Source organism: Osmerus mordax, chromosome 4 (genome assembly GCF_038355195.1).
Source record: "Osmerus mordax isolate fOsmMor3 chromosome 4, fOsmMor3.pri, whole genome shotgun sequence".
In the NCBI taxonomy this organism is placed as follows: Eukaryota; Metazoa; Chordata; class Actinopteri; order Osmeriformes; family Osmeridae; genus Osmerus; species Osmerus mordax.
In genome coordinates this window covers 12621797-12638230 of record NC_090053.1, presented here as the reverse complement: position 1 = coordinate 12638230, position 16434 = coordinate 12621797, and the positions used below count along the sequence as shown (strand labels likewise).

The 16434-nt window shown below is 41.1% G+C and overlaps 1 protein-coding gene across 2 annotated transcripts; it reads left to right on the top strand.

Annotated features, from left to right (window-relative positions):
* The first annotated feature begins 1209 nt into the window (after positions 1–1209).
* On the top strand, positions 1210–6560 carry lactb (lactamase, beta). 2 transcript variants are annotated; one of them, XM_067235532.1, is made up of 6 exons: positions 1210–1845; positions 2440–2506; positions 2674–2864; positions 2993–3293; positions 3396–3561; positions 5896–6560. In XM_067235532.1, exons 1-6 carry the CDS (start codon positions 1462–1464, stop codon positions 6422–6424), a joined length of 1638 nt encoding a protein of 545 aa, XP_067091633.1. In that variant the 5' UTR covers positions 1210–1461; the 3' UTR covers positions 6425–6560. The 2 variants fall into 2 exon arrangements, with proteins under 2 accessions (XP_067091633.1, XP_067091634.1); XM_067235533.1 differs by having other exon boundaries at positions 1211–1833.
* Positions 6561–16434: the final 9874 nt, after the last annotated feature.

Below are 16434 nucleotides of genomic sequence, written 5' to 3'. Positions count from 1 at the left end.
ACTAAGACAAAGTGGAAAAATGTTGCACTTATTTCATTGTGATTGTGGGATGTCAGGTTTTTAAAACCATATATTGACTGGTGCTTCTGTGTTGTCAAGTAGTTTCAAGAAAAGAGTAGGAAATTCATTTATGATTAAAATAGAGTCCAAAACTCATTTTGTTAACTTTTTCATTTGTCTTGTTTGGTGCCAGTATGATACCCTGACTAGAAAGGGATCTGTCTACATGCCCAAGTATATTTATTTTTCTTTTGAGCCTGAAATTCATTACAAATTGTATGCCAACATTATCTTGCTAATGCATTCCTATTTTCTTTTTGGGGAAACCATAGTTCGAAATTTTTTCATCTTGTCTTAAGTATGATTTCCGTCATGTTTGGTTGTGCCTTGTTTTTATTATTTTTATTAAATGTAGATGTAAGTGTATATCATATCTGAAATAAAATGTATATTAAATAAGGATTTTAAATAAAATCGCACAGTTTGAGATTGTATAACTTGTGGCCTATTTTTGTTTCATGCTATTATATGTCTAAACTTAAAGAAGTGCAATATTTCACTGTTTATTGAATGCATATAGTTTTAGCCCGTTCCAATGTTTTCAAGCTTTCTAGGTTAAAGGCAATGGCTACTCTTGTCCAGTAGGTACTGTAGCAGAAAGTTACCCACAGTTCAGTGTGTTTTACCATAACAAATTGATACTCATCCAGCTTTATTACATTTACACTGTTCCTTCTGGCAGTCAAAGCCTTAGATTTGCAGAGGTGGGGGAGGGAATGAGTCACGAGTAAATCTGGATCACTGTATCCAGTTTGTGTTTTGTCCTATTTGAATGATCCACATTGCATACTGCTAGCAATTTAGTGTCACCATGTTTGTATACTGAATGCATCATATTCCAGAAACAAGACAGAAGTTGTTAAAGCAAATGTAATGTGATACCTAAAGATCAAAATTCGTTTATAGGAACTGTAGAGTTGACTACGAACGTTTTGGCTGTGCTCTGACGCCAATCTGCACGAAATGAAATGTAAAAAAATTATGCCCTTCAGAGCTATAAACAGCCAGCAGGAGGTTAGCTCTGTCACAAGAGGTTGTGAGGTTGAGGCTGTCAGATATCAGTAGCATACAGTAACCAATAACAGCCTACGTTATTCATTACATTATAAGGGAGCGAAGAAAGGGGAGAGAATGTGTTAAAAATCACTTTTGTATCACAGTTGTACATTTTTAAGTGTCTCAACTCGAATGTCGAGTTTTCAGTTTTATTTCAATCAGGTAGCTAGCTGTAGCCTACTGACTCTTAAAATGAAAAGCAGATAGAAATATCGGTTATTGATTAACTTTGTCTGACGAGCAGGAGGCAGGAAACGGATAGGATCGTTTGCTGAAAACACACATAAATATTAAACGTTTCCTCACTTTTACAGGTTAGTAGTGAAAAACGCGACATTAGTTGCAATGTCGTGGCTACTTTATTTGCCACTAAAACGCGTTTGTACCAACTGTAAATATCGTCTTCCACCGACCCTACGCAGTTATTCATCTTTGTGGACACCGCAAGCTCTATGCAAAATAAGGCTGTCAAAACAAAGCTTTGTACGGCAGCGAAGACAGTTTTTTGGACCTTCACGTCAATCTGTCACCATTTACAAATCCAGGTTTTGGATCTTTGGAATCGGTACAGGGATAGTCTTAGCGTTGGGTTTGAAATGTCATATTGACTTCAATGAAAGCTCGTGTGAGGATATAATTAATAATGACATTGGTAGGAAGTCTGGGAAATACCTTGCGGCGATTCAAGTAAGCCGGGACCTTGCTAGCCGGATAAAGGTAGGCCAGCAGGTATTTAGAGCATGTTTTGCTGTGTCTTTGTCACAAAATGATCGCCGTAACTTTTAAAATTTAAAATCTTACACACTTTATTTTCTCTATTGAAGGACTGATATTCTTTGTGTCTATTCCAATATGTAATGATGGTATTCAATGACACATCTGTGTTCTAGAAAGAGTGGTCTGGAGTCGCAGAGGTCCGATAATATCAGCTTTTAATGCAGCAGTTGGAAATCAACAAGTACAGAGCTCTGGTGTTGTCTACGTTTCCCTACCCGCAACAGAGTTTGGGCTGGTTCACGAAGTCCAACTGGCTATCTGTCCCTCCCCAGCATATATTTATACAGTGCAATTAAAACAGAAAGATGAAAAGAGGGTTGAGCTTGTTCTCTCGTGCATCAGGGAGTTGTTCTTGCCTACGTCCCACCTGCTCAGGTGCCGTCTCCACCCAGTTTCAAGGTTGTTTCTGAAAATGAAGAGATAGACACAAAGAACAGCCTGCTTCCCACACCCTGTGTGAGACACCATGTTTAAGCCTGAGCACACTTCTCAGATCATAAGACAGAACTTTAATAAGCACAATATATTCTTTACTATGCCTGACAGGATGAAGTTGGGGCACCAGGACTAGTTGTTGGTGTGTCTGTCGATGGCACACAGGTCTGGTGTGAAGGTAAAGTAGGTGTCGAGGTGGGGTTCATGGTTTATCCAAGGTTCATTGTGGACATATCTAATGCATACGGTTAAGCCATAGCACTTAACTCTTTCTCAGTAAGGCTATAGATAATATGGCTATAGATTAAGTACCTAACATGCCTCGCTAAAGTTTGGATGTTACAGGGCTTGGCTATGCTGACTTGGAGAACCGAGTGCCATGCAGTCCAGAGACAGTGCTGCGGATTGCTAGCATCAGTAAGCCCCTCACAACAGCTGCAGCAGCTCGTCTGTGCGAAGAGGGAAAGCTCGACCTGGATGCTCCAGTCCAGAAGTACGTCCCTGAGTTCCCCCAAAAACAGTTTGAGGGAGAAGATGTAAGTTTTAAAGGAACTTAAATGGCTGTATGCCCTTCATAAGGAAAGCTTCTTTAAAACAGTTTTTTGCTGGTCCTAGTTTATGGTTGTTGTTCGATGTCTGCATCATTATTTTCCTCATTTTCCAGGTCACTATAACTCCAAGGATGATTCTCTCTCACCTGAGTGGCATACGGCACTATGAGAAGGACATCAAGAAAGTGAGAGAGGACAGGGAAAAGGCAAGAGGACTTCTAAAGCAACCAGACAAAGAAGAGAAAAGCACAAAAGAGAACACAGAGGAAACTAAGACAGAGGCCAGCTGTACCAAGCAGAACCAGAAGAAGAAGAAGGAGTTTGAACAGGAGGAGTACTACCTGAAAGATAGCTTTGACAGTGTTATTCATGCTTTGGATTTATTCAAGTATGATCCTCTCGTTTTCAAACCTGGTAAGGTATGCCCCAAGAACAACTGCAGTCTTATCTCCATGTAATGGACAACCAATGTCTAGAAAAGTTGATGTGCTAAAGTTATGCTGTTGTTGCTTTCAGGCACTACGTTTCTGTACTCGACCCACGCCTTCACCCTCCTCAGTGCTGTGGTGGAGCGGGCTGCAGGCCAGCGCTTCCTGGATCACATGATGAAGATGTTCAGGGAACTGGGCATGCTCAACACAGTACCAGACGAAAACGATCCCATCATCTATAATCGCTCAAGGTAATCAGCCACACATTTTTTATGTAGAGCTACAGTATCTCACAAAAGTGAGTACACATTTTTGTAAATATTTTCTTATATCTTCCCGTGACAACACGTGACAAAATGACACTTTGCTACAATGTAAAGTAGTGAATGTACAGCTTGTATAGCAGTGTAAATTTGCTGTCCCCTCAAAATAACTCAACACACAGCCATTAATGTCTAAACCGCTGTCAACAAAGGTACACCCTTAAGTGAAAATGTCCAAATTGGGCCCAAGTGTCAATATTTTGTGTGGCCACTGGCCACCATTATTTTCTAGCACTGCCTTAACCCTCTTGGGCATGGAGTTCACCAGAGCTTCACAGGTTGCCACTGGAGTGCTCTTCCATGACGACATCACAGAGCTGGTGGATGGACCTTGCGCTCCTCCACCTTCCGTTTGAGGATGCCCCACAGATGCTCAATAGGGTTTAGGTCTGGAGACATGCTTGGCCAGTCCTTCACCTTTACCCTCAGCTTCTTTAGCATGGCCGTGGTCATCTTGGAGGTGTGTTTGGGGTCGTTATCATCAGTGGTGTAGTGGTGGTTGATTATTTATTTATTTACAGGGTCGTCAAGCACCCCCCCCCGTAAGGTTGGCTTGTATCTGCATCATCGTATTTAAAAGAAGGTTAATAATAGTAGGCTAGCCGTTGTCCCTGTCTTAATGCGATGTTGTGCGGACCAAAACAACATTTACAAACGTGAATTGATCTTACTCTGTACTTGAGGCCTTTTGCGGGCATCTGTGGGAGTGGGAGCACTCGATGGTCTCTTAAAAAATCGCCTGATATCCATGGCTAATTAATCCATTCCGAACAGGTAGACTAATTCACAACGTGTATGTGTGTACTTCGTGGATCCTGATTGGTGTAGCTGCCGCAACGCATTGATTGGAGGGTCACAGACCATACAGCGCAGATGAAATGATTCAGACTACAGCGTTTATATATTAAACAATATGAAATTTAGTCTTAGGTGTTTTAAAATTACACCAAATTTATTTCGGATTATTCCAACGGCAGAATACGAGGCGCAGGGAACTTAGATGTGCGTAAACGCGCATAAACGCTATTTAGAGGTGGATAAACGCAATTTCTGCAATTTAGAGGTGGATAAACGGTATTTCCAAATTTCTGGAGCTGCGTAAACGGGGTTTACGTGTGTTTAGCCCCCACTACATCCCTGGTTATCATGTTGAAATACTGCCCTGCGGCCCAGTCTCCGAAGGGAGGGGATCATGCTCTGCTTCAGTATGTCACAGTACATGTTGGCATTCATGGTTCCCTCAATGAACTGTAGCTCCCCAGTGTCCGCAGCACTCATGCAGCCCCAGACCATGACACTCCCACCACCATGCTTGACTGTAGGCAAGACACACTTGTCTTTGTACTTCTGACCTGGTTTCCGCCACACACGCTTGACACCATCTGAACCAAATAAGTTTATGTTGGTCTCATCAGACCATAGGACATGGTTCCAGTAATCCATGTCCTTAGTCTGCTTGTTTTCAGCAAACAGTTTGCGGGCTTTCTTGTGCATCATCTTTAGAAAAGGCTTCCTTCTGGGACAACAGCCCCGCAGACCAATTTGATGCAGTGTGTGGCGTATGGTCTGAGCACTGACAGGGTGACCCCCCACCCCTTCAAACTCATGCGTCTATTTCCCAAAGACAACCTCTGGATATGACGCTGACCATGACCAACTTCTTTGGTCAACCATGGCAAGGCCTGTTCTGAGTGGAACCTGTCCTGTTAAACCGCTGTATTGTCTTGGCCACCGTGCTGCAGCTCAGTTTCAGGGTCTTGGCAATCTTCTTATAACCTAGGCCATCGTAATGTAGAGCAACAATTCTTTTTTTTCAGATCCTCAGACAGTTCTTTGCCAAGAGGTGCCATGTTCTGTGCCAAGCTCCATGATGTCGTCATGGAGGAGTGGAAGAGGACTCCAGTGGCAATAATGGTGGCCACACAAAATATTCACACTTTGGGCCCAATTTGGATATTTTCACTTAGGGGTGTACTCACTTTTGTTGGCAGCGGTTTAGACATTAATGGCTGTGTGTTGTTATTTTGAGGGGACAGCAAATTTACACTGCTATACAAGCTTTACATTCACTACTTTACATTGTAGCAAAGTGTCATTTTGTCACGGGAAAAGATATAATAATATATTTAAAAAAATGTGAGGGGTGTACTCACTTTTGTGAGATACTGTACATATCACGAACTTGGAATTGCTGCATAGCAAATTGTTTCATGCTAAATATCCACCTTCACATATTGACCGACTGTGGTGTTGTCATTGCAGGTTTTATCATTTCAGTAAGAAAGGGCGTATTGTGAACTGCCCGTACGTAGACAACTCCTACAAGTGGGCCGGAGGGGGCTTCCTCTCCACTGTGGGCGACCTGCTCATATTTGGAAATGCACTGCTCTACAGCTTCCAGTTGGCCCAGCTAAAGGACACGTCAGGCCTCCTGCCTGGCATCCTGCAGCCCCAAACAGCCACGGCCCTGTGGGCTCCTGTGGAGAAAACCGAGGCGAGCTGGGATAAAGATGGGCTGTACGCTCACGGCTGGCTGGTGGTAGAGAAGCTGCAGAAGTATGGCCTTTGCAGGAGACGTAGGCATTACGTGTCACATACAGGAGGTGCTGTAGGGGCTAGCAGTGTGCTGCTCATCCTGCCCAGTGAGCCCATAAGTGAGATGGCTGAAGGGCAGAGAGCTGCTCTCCCTCAGGGTGTTGTGGTGACAATCATAACTAACATGCAGTCAGTGGGACTCAACAGCACAGCACTGAAGATCGCCCATGAGTTTGACAAAGCCAGAGTTGTATGAGAATGTTGACTATACAGATTCTTACATCCACTGCCAAGTTCTCAGCAAGTCTTTTATCAGACATTTTTCGTTGTTTTTTGATACAGCTTTTATATTTGTCTGCCTATTATGGTGTAATAAAACCCAATGGTCTACATGGTTGTGTCTGTTAAGCTATTAATGGAATTAAATCAGCTCTATCATATATTACTGTAAATCATACTAGCCCTAATGCCACTAGATGGAGTCAATGTACTAGGTTTCCTCAAAAAGAGACTACTTATTTTTAATGTTAGTTTATTTAGTATTATATAAATTTTCCTTCAGCAAACAGTGTAATTTTCCTCATTAGGAAGTATTAACACTTTACAAGCTCTTCAAGGGCAGAGTAGAGAAACGTTTTTATTTGATCATGCGTAAACACTTTTGTTCAATTCATATGACCAGTGAGACTGTAGCACCATCTAATGGTTGAGATACTAGAAGTACTATGCTAAGAGTGAGCAGAAGTGTATGTACTGTCGTTTTGTGGAGTGATGTTGTTTTTTAAAGGTCCCATGGCATGCTGTTTTTGGATGCTTTTATATAGGCCTTAGTGGTCCCCTAATACAGTATCTGAAGTCTCTTTCCCAAAATTCAGCCTTGGTGCGGAATTACAGCCACTATGAGCAGTCCCACAATGAGCTTTCCTTAGAACATGCCATTTCTGTGTCTGTAGATTTAAATACTATGAGGAGGAGAGAGGCGGGGCTAACTGCCATGTTTTTGTCGTTTGCAAGCCATGATGTCTCCAGGAAAAACCATTTTCTCATTGGCAGGCTAAATTCTCTGGGCAGCAGAGAAAGGGAATGTAACCTTTCCTCTTATGACGACATAAGAGGAACATTTTCAAATCGGAGCGTTTGAGCTTTAGTTTTTTCAAAGTCGGAGAATAATACCCAGTGCTTGGTTTACACCTATCAAAATATCTACCCACTGGGGGACCAAGGGCAGGTGTGGAAGAAATTGGGATTTCCTGTCTGCTTACATTAATCACTAATCAATAGAACTAGTCATTGGATACTAGTTAGTACGTTTATCATGTAAGCTTGCTATTAATAACAGTAGATTGTGTCTATGTGTCAGGGTTAATAGATGTTCGTGATCAGGAGAAAGTACTGGGTAAACGTCTTTTGTCATGACTACAAGGAGAGCGCCAACTATGATCTCTCTAGTCTGAGTGGTCATGTGTTGGGAGCTGTGAAGCTCTTCCTCTGAGACTGTTGTAACGTCATTACTGCCTGACTGTCACTATCTATGTTTACATTCCTGTGCCCTATAAAAGATGGTCCTCCGGCTTTCGGAGCTGAGAGAGACCTGGTTGAGACCTAAGCTTGGTGTTGTGTTGTCATTTATGGTCAGAAGACTGGTTTTCTCTCCCAATCTGCAGATTGATAAATACGTATTAAAATCCAGAACTCAACTGAACTTAGTCACTCCGTTTATGAAGAGACGGAAAAACACTTTCTTCATCACAGGCTAGGGGAACTCATATTAATGTTAAATAATTTCATTTTAACAGAAAAGATACTTATATCTATACTGTAGTTATACAATCGTTACAATAACTGTACTGTACAATGATCAAATCATGGTGCTGGATGAAAGACACAGAATTTTATTAGTCTAATTACTTCTTTATAATTTATTGTGTCGTACAGCATACTATGTACATATTTCAGTGGCTCTACATTCATTGAATAGTAGAAAGAAAAATTATTTTACATTTTACACAATCCTAAATAATTCCCCTCCATGCAGAATTGCATTATCTTAGACAAAAAACATTTACTGAAATGTGACTATCTGCGAATCTAAATAAAAAGAAAGAAATATTGCCTAGCCATTTCACTGGGTGTCATTATGTTCAACTTTCTTATCCTCTCCACTATCTCATCAAAGCGTTCTATATCAGTGGCAAAATTCCCTTTGACACAAGACTAACTGACCCAAAGCACAATTTAATCCTGTTGGATTCCAGTTCAATATGTAGCAGACAAATATATAGTAGGGTAAATCAAGTGACCAGTTAATGGGCTGGAGTAAGAGCCTCCTCGGTCCTGTCAGCCCTCTATGACCACACTGTCAGCAGCATCCAGACATAAGTGTTCACACCAGTATCCATGAGTCATTGGGCTGTTCCATGTAGAATGTTCCCAAACATCATGGCATGACAGCAGCAATATCATACTCTGGGTTTCACTCTCCAGTACTGTTCAGTGTTTGGCTGCTGCTGGGGTTTGGTCCTCAGCACCCTCATGGACAAACACACAATATACATACATATATATATCAGGCCCAGTGTTTGCAAAATAAAAATATAGAGTCTAATAGAATGTAAAGATGCAACTTACTTGCATGCATAGTAGATCACAACTGCCAAGATGACTAGAAGGAGGAGGGCAACGATCACCACCGCAGCAATCAACCCTTTCTCTCCTGCATTACCTGATGTGATAAGCAGCTGGAACTGTTCACACCGACTGCCTTTGTAGCTTTCACTGCAGCTGAGAAACACAGTGCTCAACCTTTCAGTATGAGATAGAAGAGGTAGGTTGTACATCCCTGGTGTTCCAGGAAGTTGCATATGTAAGTCTCAAGAGCCCACAGACAAGCATAGCCTGACATTTTTTCATGACAGTTCTGTGAGGTATGAGAAAATGTTGATGTGGTATACAGAAGAGTAACTTACACACACGAGAGTGTGTCCATAGAGGGGAGTTTGTAACATGTTCCCCCATTCATGCAATAGGAGGCTTCGAACTCATTACAGGGGTCTCCGTGATCTACAAAGAGCACAATGGTGGTAGTTATCACAGCAATTTATCAGTAATCAGTCTTTGTGGAAAGAAACAAAAGTAACCAATGTTTTTTGTGTTCATTGTCATAATGTCATGTTTCATACCAACTCAGTAACACACTCCCTCATTAAAAACCAGCAAATTTAGTTTATTTACCTGCCATCATTGGACCGTCTTACAGAATGCCTGTGTTTTATTAGATCACCACCTGATGAGAAATCACATTTTCATCTGTTACAGTTCATCCCAGTTATCTACAAACCAACATCGTGTTAGGCTTCTGCAATAAATACACAAAAGACATGACAATGTACGTAGACAACTTACGATTTTTTTGTACTTAAATACTCGAGAGCTTATCATCCAGCCATAAACACAAACAAGGTTTGTTATTTTTCTTTACCAGGTTATGGAATCCTAGCTCCTTGTAGTTTGGTGCAGGTTCCAAAGGTGAGTCAGTATGAGTGCCTGAGGTACTTTCTGACAATTGCTTTTTGTTGAACATCCAAAAGCATGAACATGTAGGCGTGTTTTTTGGAGCTCAAAAATGTTGTGATTGCTGTTTGTCCACATTGTAAATGGCATGTTAAATGTCAGGATTCTTTCTATTGATTTTTACAATGACTTGTATTTTGTAGAATGTGTGAAGTCCATAAATAGGGTCATTTTCAGAAAGTTTCAAAAGACAGGGTATTGCTACCATGCAGGAGGTTAACAAAATCTCTTTATAAGTTGGAAATTATGTGTAAATGATTTACAATATGACAAAGTTGACCTTTCAGGATGGCAGTCTTGTGTTGTCACTAAACTGTCCGACTATGGCCAGCAGGCGTGGCATAAAGATCGCCTGTTTGTGTGACTTCAGTCTGACTGTGTATACAAACTTTGGGCTTGGTGAGACAGCAAGGAATCAATGGTATGCTATGAAGGCTTTGGAGTCAACGTCTCAGGTATGAATGGAATCGTGGGAACTTTGCAGCCCTCGTAATGATATGACATGTAACTTCCTCCGAACAAAAATTGCCTGGTAAAAACATAATAGGTTAAGCCCAATTTATACTTAGGTCGCAGACACTTTTGAAAAGGTCGCCGACAGAAATGACGTCTCGGTCGACACTTTTAACTGTCGCTTTAGAAGTGTCGCCTACCAGGAGAAATTTCTACTGGCGCTGATGTCGTCACATAGTGAAAAATTCAAATAGTCAGTTTCTCCGATTGATCACCATGGCTACAAAGCGTTAACAATGTAACCATAGCAATGAATGTAACGGTAAAATTATTATGTTTACGTCACGCGAACCTTGAGCACAGGCGACTGTTTGCCGAAGTATAAATGCAGCAGCCTGAGCGACACTTTTTTTTTTTCGTCGGCGACCATTTCAAAAGTGTCCGCGACCTAAGTATAAATTAGCTTTACTTAGAACCGTTAACCAGTTCCACGGTTTTTCCACTGTGACATAACCTAGGTTGCTATGTGGTTGAATTATCTTCCATTGGTATTAAATGTAGGGGTAAAAAAAAAACATGGTTCTTAGTTATTTTGTGAATGCAATGTTATTTGGTAGATTAATCAGTATGTCACAGATTAAATTCAAATTCACGCGCGTCTGTTCATTAACAGGCCCCTAGAGTGAGGAGATTTAATTAAAAAAATATGTCATTTGGAGATTGCCTACGTGGGGCGGTGGGTACACTACATTTCAAATGTAAAAAAAACCCTGAAAACCTACAAAAATAAATAAAATATTTTAAAAAAAGATTAAAAACATGAATGTATTCTTAAAGTTTCACGACCTGTTTCAACCTATTATTTAATATCAGTATAGACATTATGTTATCGCGAGGCAAACTAAGTAGAAGAGGTGAACTGAAGCGCAAATGGTTTTACGTCGACGCTTCTGGGGTGGCATAAAGAAGACGTTTGTGGATACTTAGGGACTTGACACAGAAGCCTCCATCACGAATTTAGATTTACCGTGGTTCACATCTAATTTCATGGTCGATTTCAGACAGCACATCTGTAGGTAATGGGATGCTATAGTTACAGCACCTGGACAGCTCCTTTTCGTGAAGCCTGTATTGGACCCATGGATCGCCTAGCGTGATCGAGGGGGAAGCACCGTTATCAGGCACGAGTTGTGCATTATACCGTCCTCCCGTTTCGAATATGTTGTTATCTTGGCAATTGTATGGTCGTAAACACTTGACAGCATCTTGATGAATGATGGTGCTTGCCGTAGAAACTGGGCTTTTTTGTTGTGCCCTGGATTTAAAGCAGCAATACGGGTGCTTGGTCAATGCAAATCTGGAGAGAATCGCAGCCTACACCACACAACGAGTACCGATCATCCCTCACACTGATCATCGGCGAGGGAGAAATTGCCATCATCATTACGAGGGCGTAGGAGTCACGACCATACTTTCTACAATGTAGAGCGATAAAGGTAGGTTTGATTGTCAGAGAGCAGCATAATGATAACTCAATTTCACACTTTTCGCCTCCATACTTTTGACTTCCCCATCCTCCTTCATTCTCGCATTCTTTAAAACCGTTGTCCTGATGCTCAAAGGACTATTTTATTCCATTATGTAGCAGCGCTATTGCGTTTGCTTGTAAAGCAAAGCTTAATCTATAACAGAGAATCTAGAATAGTATCTCTTTACACCTGATTATGACAACGACAATATATGTTTATGAGCAGATCAAAGAAGTGAGAGCTACAAAGGCCATGTTCATGTTGAAAATAGTTGTGCTGTATCCTATTAAGTACATGTCTCTGAGGATGAATCCTGTTGGTAACCTAAATCTCGGGCTCTAGGCTATTAATAAAAGAAAAAGAGGAACGCAGATAGGTTTGTAAACGAAGTTATGAAAGAGGATGTAGCCTACAATAAATGAAAAGATCGCCGTGATAAATGTTGAAATTAGCATTTAAATAAAGTACACTACCGCAGCTGGAAATTAAAGGGGGACTTGGCCCATGCTGTGCATATACGACGTTGAAGTTGATCATACGTTTATGATCATACATATTCTGTGGGACTGTATATCCCAAGACCCACCAGGTCTGTTATTGTGTCAGAATATCTTTACTTTCCTGTTACATTGTCTTCAACTTACTTGACTGATTTAAGACAGATTCACTGCTGACAGAAGTGCACTTCATTGCAATTAGAGTTATGGATACATATTTGTAGGTAGGTGTTTACTCAAGTTAAAATTAATTTTTTGGGGGGAGGGTGGGGGGGATTACAAGTATGCAATATCACAGCAAAGCCCTTGAATGTCCTCAATTGAATTATCTTGGAAATGAATCTGCCGTGTGGTACTATCTTACTCTGGTATGTCACCACTTGTACCATCACAATCAATGTCTGAAGGTTTTCTCTTTGTCTTGTAACACACTGCCTTCGTTCACTCCACACGTTGCTTTGTGAATGAACATTGCCATGCTATGCTTTACAATTGAAGCTTTAGTTGAACGACCTCTAAAGTCATGCAGCTGCCTGAAATATTCAGATTGCCACTGAAAACCTAATCCGATTTTTAGAAGGTGAGGCCTCACCACTGACATTTAGTTTACAGGTGCAAGCCCAGAAATACATGTATCAAAGCATGAGCATCTGTGATTCACCTGTCCTGTACTGCCGCGTGTTTTCCTGCTTTTCACCAACTCAACTATTTGTTCAAACCTTTAATGCTTCAATTACATTTCCACTTCAGTTTTCTCATATCCTAAGAAGAGCTCAGTTACTGCCTATTGTACTTGTGCATGTGATATGAGAGTTTTGAGGTTAGTACAAATTAGAGTCAGTGTTTATTATTTTCTCCATAGGTGTGGAATGAAGTCTCTGCCGTGGTGAAATTATCAATCCCAATCTGGGTCATATCTCGTGGAACTTTACTCCAAACAAGACAACAACATGAGCAACCCCCAGTGAGTAAAACATGACATATAAATCATATTCCTGATTCCTAAATATCCATTTCAACCCAAGTATAATGTGGAGTCATATCTGTTGGTTTACTAAACTGGTCGATACTCCAGGAAGATCCATGTGGAAACACACACAGGCTTGTGGATCATGGTCATACTCAGCATGGTGGGATGTGATTATGGGAGCATTACCTGCTTTTTTCCTCATGCCCTCCAACCAGTGACTTTGAGCCTGGATCAGCAGGGGAGCTGAGTTTGCCTTGAGTCAGCCAGTCTCTAAAAGAGAGCGGCCAGCAAACCCTCCCCAGTCTATGCTGGAATCTCTTTGCATGCAGAAGGGATGTTCACTTGTCATCTTCTCTTATTAATAATTACTCTCTGTGTGGTCCCAAAGACAGGCTGTGAATCTTGATGATAGCCGTGCTTGGGACCAATAGAAGGGGAGTGGGCTGTGGTGCAGCAGGGGAAGTGAATGCAGACTTATTTTAATCAGCTGCATGTCCTGGTTAAAGACACAGGGCACCAATCCCACGGTGCATTGTTGCCAGTATAGTGTAGTATGGCTGCTAAGTGACAAAAATTGGTTGTGTGGGTCATCTGGTTAATGTAAAGCTGTGAATTGATGTGGTTGTTCTTCAGTAACTAACCCTATCCTCATGGAGTGAGAAATGCTTGGAGCTATTTTTTCAATGCTCCAGACTAAATGGCTGTGTAAATCATCTCTCCCTTTTCCCGATGTGTATGTCTGTAATTACCAGTGCTACCAGGAGGAATTTTGAGTTAGGGATGGAGATACAAAAGCTACACAGAAGAGATACACTTTTTTAGATGTATTTTGTCATCAGTATTTTGAACTGAGTTCATATAAGTTGTATAAATATTGCATGTCTTTATTGGGTGTGCTTTGCCTTCGGCAAGGGCACAACCTTTGTTCTCTCACATCTTATTTATTGTTATTTTTGCCCCCCTAAGCATCCGTCAATATTTCGACTACATAGAAAACGTTGGTGTCAAAAGCTTTGTCTTGGTAGCGATTGAGTTGCTTGTATTTTTATTTACGTTCCGTTGCATGGTTTAAATTTAAATTACGTTGGTTGATTTCAGCTTGAACCGTACAACGGAACGTTAAATCGAATTCAACCAACGCAATTGCTACCAAGACGAACACAGTCTTGGTAGCAATTGTTCGTCTTGGTAGCAATTGCGTTGGTTGAATTCGATTTAACGTTCCGTTGTACGGTTTAAACTGAAATTAATTATTTTCATGACAGATTGACAAAGTTTAGGTTGTGGCAATGAAGTTGAGGTTAGTAGTCCGATAGTTTCACCTATTGAAAGACTTTTGATTTAAGTAAGGGGAGTAACTACTGTACTGTACTGTAGTAGTACAATTTACCGGATCAGCTTCTCCACACAGGGCTACATCGCATTTTGCGTTGTTACTGACAATGATCGCTACCAGTTTTTATGAATGAGCGATTTTCCACTAAATAAATGTCAAGCTTCTTTACGTTTTTGGGGGCATATTTTCTGTTAGCAGACTGGTACTGTACTGTTTGAATTGCGATTCCATCTGAGATAGCTAGAGCTACTGCCGGTAACGTCGTTGTTGGAATAATCTTCAAAGGGGGTTCTTTATTAATGAATGAATGCAATATGAGTAGGCTAAATGGCTGACAATATCACGAGAAGGGAAAAACTTAAAAGGACGTTTAAGTCATAGAGATTAGGTACATTTTTACACCGGTCTGCCAAATGTATTCGTTTTGATTCAACAATGAGGCTGCTCACCATTCCCTCTTGCAGGGGAAATGAGAAGACAAATTTCATTCTACACTTCACTCTTAGTATTTTGAGTTGTAAATGAGCAGCAAAAAAAAAAATGCTTTTAAATCTATGTAATCTTTATAAATAATAAGTATGCATTTTTATATAAAATATACTGAAATATCATTTGTAAAAATATCATTAAAAAACTGACCCCTCTGCAACCGAGGCAAGCAAGCACACCCTACATTTCCCCCAGAAATTGTACCCTCTATAGTTTAGTTTTACAGTTTATATGCAGATAGAAGTTGATTAATGTGAACTTCCAATTTGAAGAAAAGAATCGCCTTGCCTTTTTAACAGTCCTTGTATAAAATAATTTTCCACATAAAATAATATTGAATAAACAAACTGTAGGCTCTTAGTGTGGATGGTCTGCAATAGTGTACTTGAAATGACCCCATGACAATAGTGGTTTGTGTCTGCTTTTTTGTGGTGCTCTTTCTCCAGGCCTTATCCCGGCTTGTTTGAACATTTAGTTCCATACAGCACACAAAGAAAAGACTCTACACACCCGGAGGATCTCAGTGTGTTTCAAACAGGTCAGCTAACATTTACTGTAACTCCCTCTGGTCACGTGATCTGCCAGAGAAATGTTATTCTTTCTGTGGAACCATGCCTTTCCTGTCTTGATAAAGATCCACTGATTAACCATACATCATTTAGCTACTATGTTCTATCTAAATTCTTTAGATCTTAAATCCCCCTCAGAGATGCAGATAGCTGTATTACACAGTTTTACATAACATTAGACATGTACTCTATTTTACGACAAATGCATCCAGGGCACAGTCAGTTTTTTATTCAGCTCAGTCAGGCTACAACCAGTGTCAAAATATAACTGAAATTGTCCATTCAAAGGAGCCACCGTCTCTCAATTGATTCTGAATGTAGCCTTTCTTTCCTTCGTTAACTTATTGAAAGTGCTTTACATTCAGTGATGTCATGGTGATGGCATGTTCCTTGACTACTCTGTGTGGCAGCTGGCACTGGGGCTCTGACAGATGTTGCTGGGTTGTCTGCAGAGCGGGAAAGATCTCTGTTCTCAGCCATCTTCCCTGGCTGCTAATTGAGGTGTTCATGGCAAGGATGGGAGGGGATGGATTGACGGCCGCACCTGCTTTTCCTCTTTAAATGTGCGTGAGCACGCCCAGTACACGGTACTACGTCTTCTTCACTCTCAACACACACTCCTGGAAACGCTGTGAGCACAGTCGCACATAAAATCGCCAAGTCAGTTGGTGGAGTCAAGTGGAGTCAGTTGGCTGAGCGGTGAGGGAGTCGGGCTAGTAATCCGAAGGTTGCCAGTTCGATTCCCGGTGTGCCAACTGACGTTGTGTCCTTGGGCAAGGCACTTCACCCTACTTGCCTCGGGGGAATGTCCCTGTACTTACTGTAAGTCGCTCTGGATAAGAGCGTCTGCTAA

Coding starts and splice junctions, on each gene's coding strand:
- lactb (XM_067235532.1), top strand. CDS start 1,462: ATGTCGTGGCTACTTTATTTGCCACTAAAACGCGTTTGTACCAACTGT. Junction 2,507..2,673: donor CACACAGGTCTGGTGTGAAG/GTAAAGTAGGTG, acceptor TGGATGTTACAG/GGCTTGGCTATGCTGACTTG. Junction 3,562..5,895: donor ATCATCTATAATCGCTCAAG/GTAATCAGCCAC, acceptor TTGTCATTGCAG/GTTTTATCATTTCAGTAAGA.